Source organism: Bos javanicus, chromosome 23, assembly GCF_032452875.1.
Source record: "Bos javanicus breed banteng chromosome 23, ARS-OSU_banteng_1.0, whole genome shotgun sequence".
NCBI lineage: Eukaryota > Metazoa > Chordata > Mammalia > Artiodactyla > Bovidae > Bos > Bos javanicus.
The window spans coordinates 13,893,157-13,913,774 of NC_083890.1; the positions used below are offsets into that span (position 1 = coordinate 13,893,157).

General features: G+C 50.6%; 1 protein-coding gene across 4 annotated transcripts in view; it reads right to left on the reverse strand.

Moving 5' to 3' along the window:
* Nucleotides 1-612: 612 nt before the first annotated feature.
* MOCS1 (molybdenum cofactor synthesis 1) overlaps nt 613-20,618 on the reverse strand; it is a 34,512-nt gene continuing 14,506 nt past the window's right edge. For 2 of the 4 annotated variants that reach the window (XM_061398090.1, XM_061398092.1), the window contains 8 exons: nt 11,255-11,419; nt 8,802-8,863; nt 8,401-8,512; nt 7,879-7,991; nt 7,290-7,400; nt 4,788-4,908; nt 4,235-4,282; nt 613-2,097 (listed from right to left, as the gene is read on the reverse strand). In XM_061398090.1, coding sequence (XP_061254074.1) covers nt 1,337-2,097; nt 4,235-4,282; nt 4,788-4,908; nt 7,290-7,400; nt 7,879-7,991; nt 8,401-8,512; nt 8,802-8,863; nt 11,255-11,419 — 1,493 coding nt within the window. In that variant the 3' untranslated portion in view covers nt 613-1,336. Of the gene's footprint in view, nt 2,098-4,219; nt 4,283-4,787; nt 4,909-7,289; nt 7,401-7,878; nt 7,992-8,400; nt 8,513-8,801; nt 8,864-11,254; nt 11,420-20,618 lie in introns of all 4 variants that reach the window. The other 2 variants (XM_061398093.1, XM_061398091.1) reach the window with 2 other exon arrangements.

Below are 20,618 nucleotides of genomic sequence, written 5' to 3' on the forward strand. Positions count from 1 at the left end.
CAGGTGAGGATGTGAAGTGTGCTGGGGAGGGGGCAGAGCCCATGGGGTGTTGGGACCAGATCCTACCAGCGCCGGGAGCACCAACTGTTACAGCCTCAGGGATTCCGCAAGCCGGTTCACATCATACGGTACCTTGAAATCAGCCAAGGTGGAAGGACTTGGAAAAGAAAAAGCCAGTCTCCACAGTCTAAGAGCTGGGTGGCTGTTACTGGTTTCCCAGCAGACCTGGGTGTAGGGCAGACGGAAGCAGATAGGGTGGGGTCAGAGGGTGGGTCACACTAACCCACCCATGTCAAGAGAACCCAGCGAGCGCATCGTGCTTTGGGGGATGTGAAAACCAGGAGCCTCTAACTGCACCCCCGGCCTCTATCGGCGACAGGAGGTGCTTTGGACGTCCCCAGATGACCGTGCTACAGGAGACGCTGCATCTCCATACCTCCCACTCCAAGCCTCCCTTCTCCCCCAGGGAGGAGAGCATGTTCTCCGCGTGCCCCCGCCTTTTCCAGCATCTCTCCAGCTCCTGTTCCTCCAGGGGGCGAGGCTATAGGCGGCAGGACAGACCTAACATCACGGCTCGGTGCCCTCGGCACAGACAGTCCTCACTCCCGCATCTCCAAAACTGGCATCGTGGCTTTATTTTGTGCGCAGTGAGGGTGAAGGCAAGCTCCACCACTCCTCCCCACCTGGTGTGTCCCAGGGTGAAGGGGTACAGGCGGTGTGCTCGGTCAGGAGGCCGCGGGGCTGTGGCCCATGGGGATACTGCTCAGGAGGAGGGGCCAGGGAAAGGAGCTGCAGGACGGTGCAACTGATAAGCTGGAAGCCTGTGTGTCTGATGGGACAGACTCCAGCAACGGGAGGGGGATAACCTGCTTTTCCGAGGCAGCACGGCGGAGAGGCCGGGGCTGCAGTTAAAGAGAAGTGATCCATTCCCGGGGCGAGCCGCGTTCCCTTCCTCAGAGCGGGTTCCTCTGCTTATGAGCCCTTGTTCCTCCCGGGAAAAGGAGGAGAAGAGAAAACCCACTCGAGAAGTGGAGGTCATGGGCTCGACTGATTGTCTCAAAGAGTTCACAAATCATACTGTGATTATCTAGCAAGGCTAGATAACCCTCCCAGGCACAACCTCAGGGTCCAGGAAGGCTGAAGCGCCTGCTGGTTTCCTCTTGGAAGACAGGAAACCCTGTAGGTGAGTGAAGGTCATCTAGCAGTGAAGGGGTGGGCTGGCTTCAGGTTCCTACCGGCGGAAGGTAACTGGTGAAAGGAACTTGACCTCTTTCCCTTGGGTTGAAACGGCATCCCATTGCTTGCTGGCCTGGGGGTGAGAGCGGGGGCAGGAGCTCTACGTTCGATGGAAGTCCCCTCGCTGACCCCCAGTCTTGCTAACGAGCTTGATCTCCGCCAACACGATGTCCCTGCTGACGGCCTTGCACATGTCGTACAGGGCGAGGGCGGCCACGGCAGCGGAGGTCAGGGCCTCCATCTCCACCCCGGTGGGGCCCCGGGCCCGGCAAGATGCCTGGATCACTGCGGCGTGGCGTGTGCGGTCCAGCTCCAGCTGCACCTGGACATGGCTCAGCGCCACGTGGTGGCAGAGAGGGATCAGCTGGCTGGTCAGCTTGGCCGCCTGGATGCCTGCCAGCTGGGCCACCGCCAGGGCATCTCCCTTCTTGAGCTGGTTCTCCTGGATGAGCTTGAAGGCCACAGGCCCCAGGAGGACCACGGCCGAGGCCACGGCCACCCTCTCTGTGTCTGGCTTCCTGCCCACGTCCACCATAGCCATCCGTCCTTCCGTGTCCACGTGGGTCAGTTGGTCAGAGTCTGGCAGAGGTCCTGAGGAGGCGGCAGGAGCCCGGGGCTCTGTTGGGCTAAGGCACTTTGGGTTGGCATCTGAGTCCAGGTGGAAACTGAAGTGTCTCTGAGGGAGGCTGGACCCCAGCCACCGCTGGGCAACAAGAGGGGCCTGGGGGACCCCGCCTCCTTTCCATAAAGTCACCATCTGGCTGGAGAAACTCACTCTGTGTCTCAGAACCTGAACACGGAGAGAGTTCCTGAAAGTGCTTGGAAGGGCTGGTGGGGAATCTTGGCGCATCAAAAATAACTCTAGAATGAAAACAGAAGAGGAGACTCAGTCCAAAAGGGTCTTTTGCAAAACCACCTCCTCCCCCAACCCTCTCCCCATCCCACCTCGAGTTCCCCTGTTCATGTCAGGGAACGTGGAATGAAGGGCCAAGAGCACAGTGAGAAGACAGAAAAGAGAAGATCCACAGAGAAGGGGCCCCCAGAATATAACTATGCAGGTTTCCTCACCAGGAGGTGCAGAGAGCAAGGGTCCCAGGGTCTCCACCTGTCCTGCAGTGGAGGGTGGGGGTGCTCCCACCTGCTGCCACCATGCAAGCCTCGATCACACGACCACTCTGTCCCTTCATTTTCTTAAAACTATAGCCAGGCCTCAGCCTGAATTACCAATTAGTTACTCTCGTCTTTAAATGTTCCAGGAAGGGCTAACAGTAATCACCTGCTTTGCAGACAAGATTCTAAGGGAAATAATGAATCTATTTCATTGACATCTCAAGCACATCAGAAGTGCACACGAAGCAACAGGCTGATTCACATGGTCCCACGGGCCTGGGGAACCACCTTGTAGGCTCTTGTTACTCGAAGGGTGGTCCAGGGACCAGCACCTTCTGAGAACTGTTAGACACACCGCCTAGACCTCTCAAATCCGAGTCTGAAATAACAAGATCCCTAAGGGATTCAAATGCATGTGAAAGTCTAAGAGGCCCTGTTCTGGACAACTTTCAGTTTTATTAAAAATGACCCCACTTTAGTTACTCTATATCCTGACACTAACCTTACTCCTTGTCAATCAGTCAGGTCTCCCGACTCCCAGCCTTCCAACATGCTCTGGGTCCCCTAACTTGTCAGTGTCACAGATACAACCTCCATCTGTGGGAGGGCGGGGGTGGTTGTCCTCCCCCACTCTCTGCCATCAAAGCAGCCTGGGTCAAGGCCCGATACAGGAGGAGGAGGGTGTGGAGGTGAGGGCAGAAGAGAGGTGGCACGGCTTCCCTCGATGGCACGCTGTGGTGAGGGAGGCTGGTGTGGCTCCTGGGCTGCCTCAGGGCACTGGCTGGCTCTGCTCCACGCGCTGAGGAAAAGAACCCTTGCCCCTAGCTGTTCTCTCTGCCTTCTCTTGCTTAGGGCACGATTCAGGGGCCCAGATCTGCCTGTGGCCAAGGGGGCAAGGCCTCCCCTGCTCTAGCCTGGGCATGTGCCAGTGGGGTGACAGCATCCCTAAAGCTCCTCGTGGACCGGCCAGGTCCCCAGTGTTAGAGCCCACATGCAGCTCAATAACAAGGTGTTTCTGCTTGAAGCATCCTATGCATAGGAGAGAGACCCTGCTGCTGCTGCTGCTGCTAAGTCACTTTAGTCATGTCTGACTCTGTGCAACCTCATAGATGGCAGCCCACCAGGCTCCTCCATCCCTGGGATTCCCCAGGCAAGAACACTGGAGTGGGTTGCCATTTCCTTCTCCAATGCATGCATGCATGCAAAGCCACTTCAGTCGTGTCCAACTCTATGCAACCCTATGGACAGCAGCCCACCAGGCTCCTCTGTCCACAGGATTCTCTAGGCAAGAATACTGGAGTGGTGCCATTTCCTTCTAGAAACACCCTGGGCAATATGTTCAGTTCCCCGGAGTTCACGAATTAGGTAGCTGCAATCCTGGCTGCGTCCTCCATGGAAAGCTGAGCAATATGCTTGCTTAGCTGCTTAAGCGCCGCCCAGCACAGAAACATAACACCGGGCCCAATGGCACTGATGGTCCAGACACACTCGTGGCCCGGTCCACAGGGCAGAAGGGAAGGGACAGACCATGACTGCATCCGAGCCGGGAGATTCCAGAGCCGAGGACAGGTCTCTGTCTTAACCAGAAGCTCCACTCTCAGGGGACAACCACCGCAGCGATCATAAGCTTAGAACCACCCCACTCCCCAAGCCTGATCTCTTGTGAGATAGGATGATGACTTCTGTGGATATGCAGTGAGGGGCAGCCGTGGAAGGGAAGAAAAGCAGCAGTAAAGGCTGGATAGGGCAGGAAAAGATGAAGGATGAGAACCTCAGGATGAAGTGCAGGATCGGGGGGGCGGGGCGGGGGTTGCCTTATGGCAGGAGCCCTGCCCCAGGGGACCCCCAGTGATGAGAGCGCGTGATTACGTACTGATGGGTCACCCACCGATGAGGATCATGGGCCGGTTCTTCATCTGGGAGATATTGAACATGCCTGGGGTGAGCGAAGGGTGGGGAGAGGGGAGTGGGGACGGGGGAGAAAGAGGGCAGGGAGAGAGTTCACTAAGCGCACGATGGACACAGCGGTGTGCCAGCCGTGGGGCCACGCGCTCACCTACATGCACCCCAGCAAACCCCCGCAGGACACTGCGAGGCCGCCCACGACAGAGCCCAGAGCACGTGTGGGTGCCAGGACCCCGCCTCGGTGGAAGACAACGTGTGGGATGACTGAGAGGCAATGACGCCCTCTTTTCCCCCCACCCAATGAAAACGGCCCCAGAGCCTCTGGGCTCCCTTGTCTTGCACGGGCTCTGCTGTGCCAAGAAGCATCACTGTGCCCCCAAGTCAAGAGGTCCAAGAACAGTGATGGGGAGCACAGACCACACGGGGTCCCCAGGCTCCCACCAGGCTGCCCCTCATCCTCCTGCCCCCAAACTACGGACCTCCCTCCTGCTGCCGACAGCCCACTCGCCACCCAGCCCGGCCTCTCTGCACCCTACCTGCGTGCTGCCGCTTCTTCCTGCCCACCGCAGCCCCGATGACCCTCAGCAGCTCCTCCTCGGAGGCCCCTGCCCGCAGGTGATCCCGTAGAGACACCTCTGAGTTCCCGAAGAGGCAGACCTGGAGAGGGTCACATGGTGGGTGAGGCCAACACATCCTCTGGCTCCTGAGCCCTGGCCCCCACTCTTAAGAGTACCCTGCCCTGGGCTGAGCAGGAGGGCCTCCCTTGGCTGGTCAGACTCAAAGCAAGATTTCCTGCAATGAGAGGCCGAAGGTGCTAGATGGAGTAGTCAAGAGGGGCTGTAAGGGCAGGAAGACAAAACCAGACAAGGCCTGTGTCTGACTTCCAGTCATGCTCCTTACAGCGGGTAGAGTGTGCTTTAAAAAATTAATTGCCAACAGAGACAGTGCATCAAAATCTACATTCATACCTTCTCCTGAGACATTCCATGGAATGGCCTCTTGGCTGCCAGAAGAACAGATCCCAGAGAGTGGGAGCTGCGTCCAAACGGTCTCCTGGGAGACTGGCACTCACAAACCGCTTCCCCTCCGTCCTCTCCCCGTCCCTTTGCTCCTGGACACTGCCCGCCTGCCCCGACTCTGTCTGTGGTCCCTGACTGGCGGATGATCAGCAGAGGGCTGGTGGAGACGGCATCCTGGGGTCAAACTTGATTCAACGCTCTGCTGCTTCTGGGCTCAGAGGGGACGGGGTGGTCCCACAAAGCGAGATAGCTACTGCCTCCCATGAAGCCCTATAAAGCCCCTACTAAGTGCCAGCTCTGTACATGGCGCTCTGGACACAGGCACCGAAGCATCTTTGACAAACTGAGATGGTCGGAGAGGATGTGAACGAGAGCTAAGCGGAAGGCACAGCCACCTCCTCGTGCGGGCTGGTGCCCTTCCTCCTCCCCAGCAGCCTCGAAGCTCCACTCTCTGCCCTTCTCTGCAGCCGGGGGGGGGCCCCTCCAGCTGCCTTCTGCCCAGGGGGTTGGCTGTTGGGAGGTCAGAAGAGAGGAGGGAGAGGCCGGGCACTTCGGCAGTGGAGCTTCCACCCACAGCCCTGGCCAGGCGGCCACTCTGCCAGAGTCCGGCTCTCCCAGGGCCCCAGGGACGCCATCTCCTCCGGGGCCCCTTCCTCCCAGGGGAGGGACAGCAGTTTGCTGCGGCTCATCCAGTGCATCGACACCCCTTAACAGGCCCCCTGAACCCTGCACTATAAACAGCCTGTTCCCAACTTTCTGCTCAGAATCCTGGCTCCACTTCCTGGGGCGAGGGCGCAGGCAGGAGGCTGGCTGACACAGCCGTCATCTCTCATCTACAGCCCAGTCAGTCCTACGCCTCCAGCCCAGATAAGCCTTTGGTTTTCTTTTTGGCTGAGCCACGCCACACAGCATGTTGGAGCTGATGGATTTGTCTGCACTTCTCTTCCACCCGCAATCCAGTTTCCCAACCAGGACTGAACCTTCAACCCTGCAGTAAAAGCGTGGCATCCTAACCACTGGACCGCCAGGGAATCCAGCCCCTGGCTTTATGACCGTCTGCTGCACAGCTCCGTTCTGATGCCCAACTTGATGGTCTAAGCCCACCCACCAGCACCTCTGCCTCCAGGCAGGTCCCAGAGCCCACCAGACACCCGGGCACCGCTCTCTCCGCCCCCACCTGCGTCTCCAAGTTCTTTCTCTCTTCCTTCCCACTTTCACCTAAACTCTTATGTTTGGAACATCACTAAATGGCATCTAACTGTCTATTTCCAAATTCAAGCTGGGAGTGATTCTTCCTAAAATACGACCTCCACCTTGTAAAAAACCTCTGCACAGCACCCTGCCGTCAACAGGACACTCTGCACCTTTGAAGGGGCGCTCAGGCCCTCCACGTGGTCTCCCCAGAGCTGACCAAAACCTGCCCTGGCCCTAATTAGGGTGAGCCTCAGATATGCCTCCTCCCCCGCACCTGGAGGGAGGCCTGTCCTGTGCTCATCTGACAAAGAATCACATGCTACCACCCTTAGCTCCTTGGTCTCAGAAGGAGCCTTTGTGCCCATAGGAAATGGACCTGTCTGCGCCTCCCTTCCACCCGCTATGCCCAGCACTGAACACAGAGCACAGCCCAGCACATGCTGATTAGATGTGAGGAATGGATGTTGGTTTCAGGGACGAGCCCCTGGCCTGGTGGGAAGGGCAACCAGGGTAGGGGCTGGGGGCAAAAGGCACCCTGATCCCTGCCTGGCCCCCTACCTTCCATGGCACTGAGTCCTAGAGAGGGGCTCCCGATCAAGCAGAAGCTACTTCAGGGACCCAAGCAATGACGGAACCAGGGAGACAGTTCCATGGGAGCCACAAGTTCACCCCCATCTGCTGCTCCCACAATCCCCCTAAACCTGTCACTATTTCACCATCACTCCCATGTACCCTGCGAGCCTCTCCTCCAATCAGGGGGCGCGGCTGGGAAGAAACATACAGAGCGCAGAGGGGTGGGGGTCCCGCGGGGGAATAGACACTCACCTTGAGGTTCCCGTCAGCTGTGATTCGCAGCCGGTTGCAGGTCCCACAGAAATGCTCAGACATAGACGTGATGAAGCTGACCTGGCCTCGGAAACCGGGGATTTTAAAGGCCTGTGGGTGGGCGCAGAGGAGGAGATGCGGGTGGGCCAGCTCTCCCTCCGTGACATCAGACCTGACGCCATTCCCTCTCTGTGGGAGCCCTGCAGAAAGCGGTCTGCAAGGCCCTCAAACAGCAGAAACCCTGAGCTCTCTGCCTGCCCCTGGCCTGCCCAAGACGAAGGCTCCTAAAGTTTCAGGGACCTGGGGGCAGCATGGCCAGAGATAGCCACGTGGAAGGGCCAGACAAGGTCCCCTCCACCACTTACTCCAATGTGCCCCACGACAAGTTCCTTAACCCACATCAGGGCTTCCTCTCTGTCAGTGAAGCAGGGAGTCCGCTATGATGGCCCTGAATCGCTTCCCGCTTAAAGAGCACTGTCCTGTATCACTGACTCCGGCCCCAGCGCGGCCCCTGCCAGCTCTCCCGTCGAGGGTCCTAGGGTGGTGTCATGACCTCCTCCCAGCCCCAGCCCCTCCGTCTGCCCCCAACCTTGGCTGTGCTGGATTCCTCCTCGGGCAGCTTCTCCAGCTCCGGCCACTGCTGCCGGAGGGTGTCCAGCATCTCCTTATAGCTGACCATCTTCTTAAAGTTCCACTTGTTGCCTGTGTTGGGGGTGGGAACCACTGAGTTGCACGCTATGGGGTGCTGGGGCTTCAGGTTCACCCTCCCGCAGCCCAGGAACCAGTTCTCTGCCTCTGGGTCAGGAGGGCATGAGGCTCAGCCTGAAATGGGGGATGGAACCACACCAACGCTCTCCATGAGAAGCCTCCAATCCCCACCACGGGCCTGGTGCCTGCCAGACCCCTCCCCACCATCCGTGGAGAAATTCCTACACGCTCAGTGGGGTCTGAGGTCAGCAGCGTCCACAGGGGCGGCCAGACCTTGTCTGCCCACTCAGCCCTTCCCGGGGTCCTCGGCAGCCCCCCACTGTGCTCTCAGCGAGGCCCTGGTCAGGCTCCGCGGACAGGCCTGGCCTCCTCTTCCCCACCCACCCTGCCCTGTGGCACTGACCGTCAAAGGGCATGTACTCGATGAAGCGCACATCCAGGGGGAGGCCCTCGGTCAAGGCCACAAAGTCCAGGAGTTCGTCCTCGTTCAGGCCTCGCATCACCACGCAGTTCACCTTGTCGTGGGACGAGGGAACCGTGAGGGTTAGCCCTGTGGTGTTCTTTTTCCGGGGCGGAGGGCTGGTTCTGGCATCTCCCTAGGCTCTCCACCCAGGGTCCCATTCCTTGCGGCTCTCCCCCAGTTCTCCATGGGGTGGAAGATCCCATGGGGTCACTGGTTTTCTCCCCTCTCTTGTGGGGAGCAGGGGAAAGGCTGGAGGGAGTGGGCCAGAGGTAGTGGGGGCTACCCTGCAGCTGCTCCGGCCAGGGATGGAGGCTGTCTTGGAGGAGGCAGGAAGTCCTCACCTTCACGGGGCTGTAGCCCAGCTCGATGGCCTTGTGGATGCCCTCCATGACCTTGTGGAAGCCTGTGGGCAGGGAGAGAAGCAAGGGTCCAGGCACCGCCTCCCTCTTCCCCTGACCTCACACCCACAGTGAAGTGCCAGAGCCATCAGGAGCCTCAGAGACCACAGAGTCCAGGGACCAGAGGGTAAATATTTTAGGCTCTATAGGCCAAGAGGCAAAATTGAGGGTATGATGTAGACATGTATCATAAAGGCTTCATTAACTACATTCAGAATATGATAATAATTGAGTATAACTTATAACACAACTCTGCAAATAGAATGGAAGAGTGAAGTTCTTTTTGCAGGGACAATATTTCGCTTAATTGGGATTCATGGTGAATGTCCCTTATCATTAAATTCATGGCAAATGCTATCAGCAAAATCCATTCCTGACTCGCAGGCTGTAAAAAGCCAGGCACAGGGGCTGGACTTGGCTGGTGGGCTGCAGTGTGGGGACCCTGATCTAGGTGAACCCACTGATGGTCAAGAGGAAGAAACCGAGGTCCAGAGAGACAGGCAGTGCCCACCGGGCTGGGGGCAGGAGGCAGGGCTCGCACTCATCCTTCAGAATGCAGGTTCCCCTACTCCCTCACAGCGCTTCCTCCTCCCCAGCGCATCCACTCACCCACTCTTCACGTTCTCCTCAAGCACCTAGTAGGCCCAGACGCTGGGCCGGGCTGGTGAGTCTCACCCATCTCTGTGGTTAATGCAGTGAATGCGGGCCCAGGCTGCCTTCTCCTCCTGCCCCAGCTCACTCATGCATGCAAGCATCTAGGTGCCTACAGACCCTCCCCCGGCCCGCAGCTGGCCTCCATGGCTTCCCCGTAGCATTTCTGGAGTAAGACGGCAATGCTCAGTCGCTCAGTCATGTCTGGCTCTTTTGCGGCTCACCAGGCTGCCCTGTCCATGGGATTCTCTGGGCAAGAATACTAGGGTGAGTTCCCATGCACTCCCCCAAGACAGCAGTAAGAGACGGCAAAGCAAAGACTGGGCAGCATTTACAGAATATGCTGTTGGAAAGTTGTCTCTTCTGTAAAGCGCTCTTCCCTCCAAAAGGAGGCAGGGGACACAGAGGTGCAAGTGGGAGGGCAGATCTGACATTAGGATCTACTGTCTCCAATCTTCGTTCTAAGAAAGGAGTCAAGGAGGCAGGGAGTATGGGGAGTGTTTGCGGGTGGGCGATAGTGGGTAGGTGGGTGCAAATAAAGCTCCCAATTACACCTTCCACCTCACCCTGCCTCAGAGCCCCTGCAGATTGAACTGACCTCCACGTCAGAGTGGGCTCCCTTGATTTGAACGCCCCATCCCTCAAGGCCCAGCAGGAATGCCTCCTCCTTGAGGTCCTCCCAGTATGCCCCTGCTAGGAGAGACAGCCCCGGAGAGTTCTCTCGTCCCCTCTGAAGGCCTGAACTGACGTATGCCCCTGCTAGGAGAGACAGTCCCAGAGAGTTCTCTCGTCCCCTCTGAAGGCCTGAACTGACACCACACAGCCAGCAAAGGTGGTCCTCTGTCACACTCTCAGCCCTTCGTAGTCTATAAGGCAGAGCAGCGTCTTGTGTCTGTCCTTCCACTGCACCCAGAGCGGCTCTGCACAGGAAGCAAAGACTGCCCCAGGCTTCCTCAGCACACTTCTGGGTATAAACAGGAAGTCACACGCTTGGGGGATGGGGGGGGGGGAGGAGGTGGGGCTGAGCTCCAGGCTGTTTCCAGAGAAGGGGAAGGAGAGCCGGATCTCCCCCCATCTCTCTGATCCTCCAGAGCAGTCTCGGTAGTGTACCGCCCTTCCCAAATCAAAGGGCGTCCGACCCTCTACAGAACCTCCCACCCAACCCAGGGCTCATGAACAGCGGGTGCCAGTCCAGTGAGACCCAGAGCTCGGCCCCTCCCTGATGGAGCCTTGCAGGAGGCGGCCGTGGATGTGCTGGTTGCAGGGGGTGAAGGAAGAGGCTTGCTACATCAGGAGGGGCCCAGCGAGCACCCCTGGGTGCTGGGGGACCCCCCACCTGGCAGCACTGGCCCTGTCCCTGGCATCTAGGATGATGGCTTCCACCCCCAGGCTGCCCCACACTTCCTCAGACCTCACTACAGGGTAAACAACTTGTCCCAGCGTCCCAGGGACTGTCTTGGTTTTAAAATGGAACGTCCTGTGTTCTGGGAACCCTCTCCATGCTGGGCAGGGCAAAGGGAAGGCTGGTCACCACGGTTCATTAGCATCTGACCCCAAAATGTCCTCAAGGGGGTGGCCACAGAGAAAAGGGACATGTAGCAAGAGTAAGGAGGGAGGAATAAACGTCTAGGCTTCGCGAGAGCCCAGACACAGAGAGGGAGAGACCAGGCCCCTCGCACTCGCCACGGCTCCCCTGCTACGAGGCCTGGGAGGGTCACCCTCCACCGTGAACCCCATCTGATCACCTTTCCTGCGGACGATGAACTCAAACTTGGCTGGTACCAGTGTGTCCAGGCTGATGTTGATGGCACTGAGACCAGCTTTCTGGAGCTGAGGTAGCAGCCGGGCTAGGTTGATGCCGTTGGTGGTGATGCCAATGGTCGTCAGACCTTCCAGCTGGCGGAGCTGGGCTGGAGAGACAACAGGGAGGGGTATCAGCCTGCTTGTTCTTGGTGAGGCCGGGAGAAGGGCTGAAAGGAGAAACTCTGTAAGATGGATAGAAAATGGGCTCTGTGTGGACTACTACTGACCAGGTTTAGCTTAACAAGAAACAAGGATAAAAACAATGATCTAAAAAAGCAACCAAAAGATCAAACACCAAGTGCTCCCTTTGCTAGAGTGCAGATGGGACCAGAAGGATTAAGGAGACCAGAGCCCAAAGAGCACAGAGGAGGAGGTTCTGTACAAAGTGGGAGGGAAGCTAGCCTGCACGAAGTTTAGCAGGCACCTGGACAAGGAGCAGAAGCGGGAGCCCTGCGCGTGGCAGGGAGGCTGCCTTCTAGAGAACTGCATACGGATGCATTGGGTATGCTGGTCGCCCTACCATCCCCACCAGCGTGGGGATGGCAGCAACCTTTACCCCAAGGCTTCAGCACTTGAGCCAGCTGAAGGGGGTGCGGGCAACCCTGAGAAGCCGCAGATAGTCAGAAGAGACTGAAAACTACAAAACATGGAAGAAAGAGACTGAAGACCACACAAATAAATGGAAAGATACTCTCTGCTCGGAGGTTAAAGAATCGACGTCGCTAAAATGCACCATTCTAACCCAAAACAATCTCCAGATTCAATGCAATGTCTATCAAAATTCCAATGACATTTTTCACAGAAAGAGAGCAAACAATCTTAAAATATGTATGGTACCACAGAAGAATCTCAACAGTCAAAGCAATTTTGAGAAAGGAGAACAAGGCTTGAAGCATCACACTGATTTCAAACTATATTACAAAGCTGTAGCAATCAAAATGGTATAATATTGGCATAAAAAAAGACCCGTGAGGGATTCCCTTGGTGGTCCAGTGGCTAAGACTCCACACTCCCAATGAAGGGGACCTGGGTTCAATCCCGGGTCGGGGAACTAGATTCCACATACCGAAACTAAAGATTCCACATGCTGCAACTAAGACCCAGAGCAGCCAAATAAATAAACAAAGCTACATGGGTCAATGGAACAGAACAGAGTCCAGAGAGAAACCCATGCATGTGCAGTCAACTAATTTACAACAAGGATGCCAGAAATACACAATGAGGAAAGGACAGGGAAAACTATATAGCCAAGTGCGGAGGAATGAAACTGGACCACCCTATTATGCCATACACAAAAATCAAACTCAGTTCAAAATGGATTAAATCTTGATGAGAAACCATAGGACTCCTAAGAGGAGACAGGCAGTGAGTCCAAGGGGCTTACTTTGACACTGGTCTTGGTGATGACTTTTTTGGATTAGACATCAAAAGCAAAGGCAACAGAAACAGAAATAAGTAAGTGGGACTACATCCAAGGAACATGTCTGCACACAGCAAAGGGAATGGTGGACTTAAGTCTGCCTACTGAACTGCAGAGGATATCTGCAAATGGTACACATGATGAAGGGTTAACATCCAAAATATACAAAGGACTCATACACCTCAGCATCAAAAAAACAAAAACAGCCACCTGATTAAAAAATGGGCAGAGGATCTGAATAGACATTTTTTTCCCAAAGAAGATCTACAGATGGCCAACAGATACATGAAAAGGTGCTCAACGTTAATAATCATCAAGGAAATACAAATCAAAGTCACAATGATATCACTTCACATTTGTTAGAACGGCTATGATCAAGAAGACAAGAAATCACAAGTGTTGGCAAGGATGTGGCGAAAAGGGCACCCCTATGCATTGCTGGTAGGAATGTAAATTGCTGCAGCCCCTATGGAAAACAGTGCAAAGATTCTTTAAAAATTTAAAAATAGATCTACCCTAGGATCAGCAATTTCACTTCTGGGTATTTATCCAAAGAAAGTGAAAACCTTCCCTTGAAAAGATATATGCACCCTATGTTCACTGTAGCATTATTTATAATAACCCAGACTTGTCCATTCATGGATAAATGGATAATTAAAATGTGGTATACACACACAGAATGGAATATCATTCAGCCATAAAAAGAAGGAAATCTGGCCATTTGTAACAACATGGATGGACCCTGAGAGCATCATGTTAAATGAAAATAAGTCAGACAGAGAAGCAAATACCACATAATCTCACTTAAACATGGAATCTAAATAAAACCAAAAAACTAAAAAAAAAAAAAAAAAACCCCAATAATCATGGATGTGAACAATATTCATTGACAAATATGTATTGATCAACGAGCAATACATAACAAAGGGAAGTAGGAAAGCATCCAGACGGTCAAAAACAGACAACTGGTAAATTATGCTTTGTCTAGATGATGGAATATCACGCAACTAAAAATGACTCTGTAGCAAAATATGTCAGGATGTTGGGAAATACACAAAGTCCAGAGGGCAGGTTAAAAATTAGGGCGAGAAGAGAAAAAGACAGGAGGGTTGCCAAACCAAAATGTTGACAGCAGTTTCAGTTGGGCAGCAGTGATATTATTTTTGCTTATCTGAAATAAACATGTATTACTTTTGCAATAAGAAAATGAAAGTGTAAAAATAAACGTTGTTGTTTTAGAAACAAAGAGAAGACCTTTACTCTGGGGACTCTGCCAATGTGAAAAAATTAGTAGCAGTTCTTGGCTCCCTTCAACAAATCAACCCTGAAGAAACACAGAAATCTAGGAACTTAAAAGAAAAAAAAAAAAAAGACAATCTTGAGAAACTCACAGGATGACGGACAGTCCCTTTTGAGCTAGTACGGGGAAGGGAGTGTGGAGCTGAAGGGGACTGGCGAAGGAAAGCAGTTAAGAGAAAGCCAGAGGGGGTGGGTGGTGGGCAGATAAGCTTTCTCGCTGCCCTTATGCACTGATGACTCAGTATGATAACTGCTTATCCCCTTACTGAACAATCTGGTGATAGAAGCACCAGAGAACCAGCTTAGGAATTCACTAGAGGTCAGGTGTTGGGGGGTGGGGGCGGGAAGCTGTTAATGTCCTGCTGGGAGTTGAAGACCACAGTGGGGGACTGTCTGGCCTCAGGCATCCATTCCTCCACTTCCCTCCTCCAGCGCCCACTGAGGGTCATTGCTTCCTTCCAACCTGCTTCTCCCCGAGGGCAGAAGGCCTGCTGGACCACCATATTACATCACTCCAGGAGCTGCCGTTCTCATCATGCTCTAGGTGGACAGCATCTCCTAGAATTTCACAGTACACAACCTGCAGTCTGATGTTAGCATCCTTAGTTAGGAAGGGCCTCGGGGCCTCAGTTAGGGCCAGCGTCAGGGCATTAGTTAGAGCCATAGTCAGGACACTAGTTAGGGCCAGCCTCAGGGCCTTAGTTAGGGACAGTATTTGGGCCTCTGTTGGAGATAACTTGAGGGCCCTAGTAAGAGGCAGATTGTTAGTTAGGGCAGCATCAGGGGCTTAGTTAGGGACAGGATTAGGGGGATAGTGAGGGGCATTTGAGGCTCTTAGGGACATTGTCAGGGCCTTTGTTGGGAAAAGCATCAAGGCTATAGTTATGACCAGTGACAGGGAGTGAGTTAGGACAGCATCAGTGTCTTTAGAAAAGAGTCAGGCCACTATCCTAGGCAGTGTCAGTGACCCGAGTAGAGACAATATCAAGACCTTACTTAGTGAGAACGCCAGAGACTTATTTTGGGTTAGGGTTTAGGGTTAGGCTGGTCCCTGGTGAGGAAGATTATAAACATGAGTGAATAACTGTGATATTCTGGCAACTTGAGCTCTCTGGGCCTATCTATCAAAGACTACGATCTGGCCTTGAACCTTTTCCCGTTAAGTAGTGTCATACAGAATAGCTCATATCCTCAGGGCAGGAAATTTACTGGCTAAATTAAGGAGACCCTTGAGAAGTACATCTAGTGCCTCCCCGAACAAAAACAAACCAAAAAACCCCAACCCTCCACTCATATCAATAGAAAAAAAAAAAAGATCAAACAGACCAAGACTGTAAGAGAAATATAAATACAACAAAACAAATAACAGAGGATATTAACAAAATGAAACAAAATTTTTCATGGTAAAAGGAAACAAGGGAAAGCAGTAGCTAAAAACATTACTGTGAAATAAATAACACAAAAAGATAAATGGTAACATCCACACAGGAGAAATCGATGAGCTGGAGGGTAAGACTAAAGGGCTCTTCTAGCAAAAAGAAGAGAACAAGACACCAAAATATAATTTAAGAACAGTGGAGGATCTAAGTAGATGGGTCACATCCAAATAGAGGTCCAAGAAAAAAATAAATAAATAAACTTGGGAGAAGGAAGGAACAGAATAATGGAAAAAAAATTTCCCTATATCAGGAAAATTTCATTGAATGCCAACATGATAGATGAGGAAAAGCTTATCCTAGACATATTAGGTAAAATTTAAGGAAATTAGACAACAAAGACAACACTCGATCCAGAGAAGAAGAGCATATCACCAACAGCAAAACCAGACTGACGTAAGGCTTCTCCCAATAGCCAGATTGATTAAGGAGACAATACAGTGACATTCCTAACATAATGAAGGAACGAACCTTGAACACAAAATTGTATATGCATTCAAATAATATTATAAAATTACTACTTTAATACTATAAAACGGTGGTGTTGGAGAAAACTTCTGAGAGTCCCTTGGTCTACAAGGATATCCAACCAGTCCATCCTAAAGCAAATCAGTCCTGAACATTCATTGGAAGGACTGATGTTGAAGCTGAAACTCCAATACTTTGGGCCACCTGATGTGAAGAACTAACTCATTTGAAAAGACCCTGGTGCTGGAAAAGACTGAAGATGGGAGGAGAAGGGGACGACAGAGGATGAGATGGTTGGATGGCATCACCGACTCAATGGACATGAGTTTGAGTAAACTCTGGGAGTTGGTGATGGACAGGGAGGCCTGGCGTGCTGCAGTCCGTGGGGTCGCAAAGAGTCAGATACGACTGAGTGACTGACCTGAACTGAACTGCTTTAAAACTTTATAAACACTACCTGGCACGTCAGATTTAATTGGATTCACGGTCAATAGTGGAGTCACCATTAGAAACCACCACAAAAACATTCATATAGGAGAGAAACAAATCCAAGACCTACTGCAAGAAATGTGCATTTACACAGGATCAAATATCTTGGTAAAGTTATCTTAAAAAGAAAGAGAGGGTGCTTACAAGAGATACAGAGGGGCAGACTATTCGTAATAACCTGAAAGTAAAATTCTAGAAAACACCAACAATAACAGTGGGGAAGGTTGAAAACAAAAATCAAAGGCCTAAGAGTGTGCTAAAGCTTTTGCCTTGTTTGGAAGAAAAGCAGGGGGTCATTTATTTAAAAGCCAAAAAGGAGGAAAAAACACAAAAAAGTACAACAGATTTTTAAAAACTGTTGAAATGAGTCCAACTATTTCAATAATTACAACAAAGGCAACTAGAATAAACTTGCCAGTTAGAAGTCAAAGATTGTCAAATTTGATCAAAGTAATAGCTGTGTGCTATTGTGAGAGACATACCGAAAGAATAAGAGCACACAGCAGTTAAAAATGAGTAGATGAAAACAGATAAAATAATCTTATGAAAGCTAAAAGCAAGCTGATATAGCTTTAGTAAAATCAAATACAGAAACCTTAAGACCAAAAATATCATTATGGAAAGAGACCTACTACTTAGTGATAAAAGATCCAATTTATGAAGAAGACATAACAATTCTAACCACATATGAACCTAATAAAATCACCTCAACTATAGATAAAATAAAAAGCAATAGGACCTCTGAGAGAAACCAACAAATCCACCCACTTATTTATTGTTGGCAGGCCAAGCAGATGGAAAGTCAGCAGAGACTGACATAACCAAAGGTTTAGGCAAGAAAATTAACCAGCTGGGTCCAGTAAACATAGATTTTTTTTTCATGTAATAATTAAAGGATAAGCTGCTCAAGAATTAAAAAAAATTATAAAAATTGCCAAAATACTAGGTCATAAAGCAATCCTCAATAAATTTGAAAGGATAAGTTTCATACAGTTAAGACTCTCTGGCCATATAAATTATACTTTAATAAAACTATGAATTAAAGTCCTCATCTCTTGTATCTCCTGCATTAACAGGCAGGTTTTGTTTTTTTGTTTTTTTTTTTTTTTACCACTAGTGCCAAATAGGAAGCTGCTGCTGCTGCTGCTAAGTCACTTCAGTCGTGTCCGACTCTGTGTGACCCCATAGACGGCAGCCCACCAGGCTCCCCCGTCCCTGGGATTCTCCAGGCAAGAACACTGGAGTGGGTTGCCATTTCCTCCTCCAATGCGTGAAAGTGAAAAGTGAAAGTGAAGTCGCTCAGTCGTGTCCGACTCTTAGCGACCCCACGGACTACAGCCCACCAGGCTCGTCCGTCCATGGGATTTTCCAGGCAAGAGTACTGGAGTGGGGTGCCACTGCCTTCTCCGACAGGGAAGCTGACTCCCCTACAAACAGTGCTGAACTTCCTCAGGAAATTAAAAACAGAATTACCACATGACCCAGCAATTCCACTTCTGGGTATACGCCCAAAAGAATTCAAAGTAGAGTCTCAAAGAGATATCTGTACATCCCTAATCACAGCAGCATTATTCACAATAGCTAAAACATGGAAGCAACCCAAGTTGATCAATGAATGAATTACCAAAATGTAGCACATTCATCCAATGGAATATTATTTAACCTTAAAAAGACAGGAAATTTTTCAATATGCTACAACATGAATGCATCACACACAAAAACCCAAATACTACAGGATTTCACTTCTATGAGGTTCTTATTCAGTTTCCCAGTCGTGTCTGACTCTGTAACCCCATAGACTACAGCATGCCAGGCCTCCCTGTCTCCCACCATCTCCCAAAGTTTACCCAAGTTCATGCCCGTTGCATTGGTGATGCCATCTAGCCATCTCATCCTCTGACACCCTCCTCCTCCTCCTGCCCTCAATCTTTCCCAGCATCAGGGACTTTCCCAAAGAGTTGTCTGTCTGCATCAGATAACGAAAATATTGGAGCTTCAGGTTCAGCATCAGTCCTTCCAGTGAATATTCAGAGTTGATCTCCTTTAAGATTGACTGGTTTGATCTCCTTGCTGTCCAAGGGACTTTCAGGGGTCTTCTCCAGCACCAAAGTTTGAGGCATCAATTCTTCAGCTTTTTGCCTTCTTTACGGTCCAGCTCTCATAACCGTACGTGACCACTGGGAAGACCACAGCTTGACTGTGTGGACCTTTGTCCGCAGAGTAACGTCTCTGCCTTTCAACACACTGTCTAGGTTTGTCGTAGCTTTCCTGCGATGGGTCTTAGAGCAGCCCACACCATAAAGACAGAAAGTATAATGGTGGTTGCCAGGGGCTGGGGAAGAAGATAATGGGGAGTCACTGTTTAATAGGAGTAGAATTTCAGATGTACAAGAGAATAGGAATAGATGGTGGTGATGATAAATTTTCTGTTATGTGCATTTAAACACAATTAAAAAAAGGGGGGGGGTGAGGAACATCCCAACAGAATTTTCCAGGGAACGTGGTAATCAGATTCTAAAATTCTCATGGACAAAGCTTGGTATAGCTAGCTAAAGCACTGTTGAAGATTAAAACGGATTTCCCTTATCAGATAATGAACTTATGAAGCCATAGAGATTAAGACTGTGTGATACTGGTGTACAGATAGACAAACTAAATATAATAAAACGAACTCAAAACTGACCAATGCACATATAGCTGATTTATGGAGGAAGTAGGAATTATTCAATAGATGGAATGAGAAAAAGTGACTATTCACGTGAAAAAGAATGAAACTGGATTCCCCGAAGTTACCCCCAGATTAACTAAGGACTTAAATGCAAAAACGAAACTTCAAATGTTTCAGTAAAACCAGAGGCATTATTCTGACCTTGAGTGACGCGTTTCATTAAGTACAAAAAGCACTAACCATAAAAGACAGAACTAATGAATTCAAGAACTACTACTGATCAAACAAATTGTTACACAAAGTATGGCTTGTTTTTTCAAACTGGGAGAAGATATTTGCAACATATCTCAAGAACTTGGACCATACCAATATGAAAAACCAAACAGAAAAATGAGCACATGACTTGATCTGGTATGACACAGGAAAATAAATAAATATATATATAGCTAATAAACACGTGACAAGACGCCCGACCTCATTCTAAACAGGGAAGTACGAAGCAAGACCACAATAACATGGCATTTTATACACAGTCCACTGGAAAAAGTCCAGAATGATAATACTGAATGTTGGGAAGGATCCAAAAGACACTTAGGTACTGCTAGGGAGAGTGTAAAGTTGTACAACCTCTGTAAGACAATGCCGAATTGTCTTCGAGGTTAAACATTCACATATTCCATACCCTGGCAACTCCTTTCCTAGCGAAAGTGTACACCAAGATGCAGTTGCATCTTGAATGAGAATACAAGTGTTTCAAGCAGCACCGTTTATAAAATCAAGAAACTGGAAAGAACCCAAACGTTCACGAACAGGAAGTGTGGTATATTCACGTAATGGAACAGGAGACGGAAGTGAAAGAAACGAACTGCAACTCAGGGTGACATCTGTGCATTTCAGTTGCGTCAAAAGAATAATGCCTAAAATAATACCACGTTCCCTGGAAAATTCTGTTGGGATGTTCCTCACCCCCCCCCTTTTTTTAAGCACAGTGCTTAAAAATCCAGGAACACTATCTCATTCTTAAAAAGCAAAGGAAGGATAAACAAGGCATAAAAGTGTTTTCTTAGGAAGGAGAAATACAAGGTAGTGAAGTCCACAGAGGCAGTCAAAGGTTTTTTCCAGGGTTCTGATTCTTCACACACAAAAAATTGATGAGGTAGTGGGTTTCCTTAGGAATTCATAGCATTATCAAAATATGTAAATACATTTGTATAAAGTGAAAAAGGCCATGCATGGATCAATGATGAGATTATTTAATGAACCCAGGGTTAGGATTTACTCTAAAATTCTATGTAACTAGAGTCCATCAAAAATAAATTTAAAAAACTTCACCCCGTTTCAAAAATCTTTCATGCCTCTTCATTGCATCAGGCCTCTTACTAGGGGCTCTAAGCTTTGGGACCTGGATGCTCCACGTTTCATTTCTTCAACGTAATGGAAGAGCAGAACGGAGGACGGAAGAACAAAACCAAACAGGGAAAGCCTGCAGGACTGAGCGATTCTCCAGCTAAGCTGTCATCTGACAG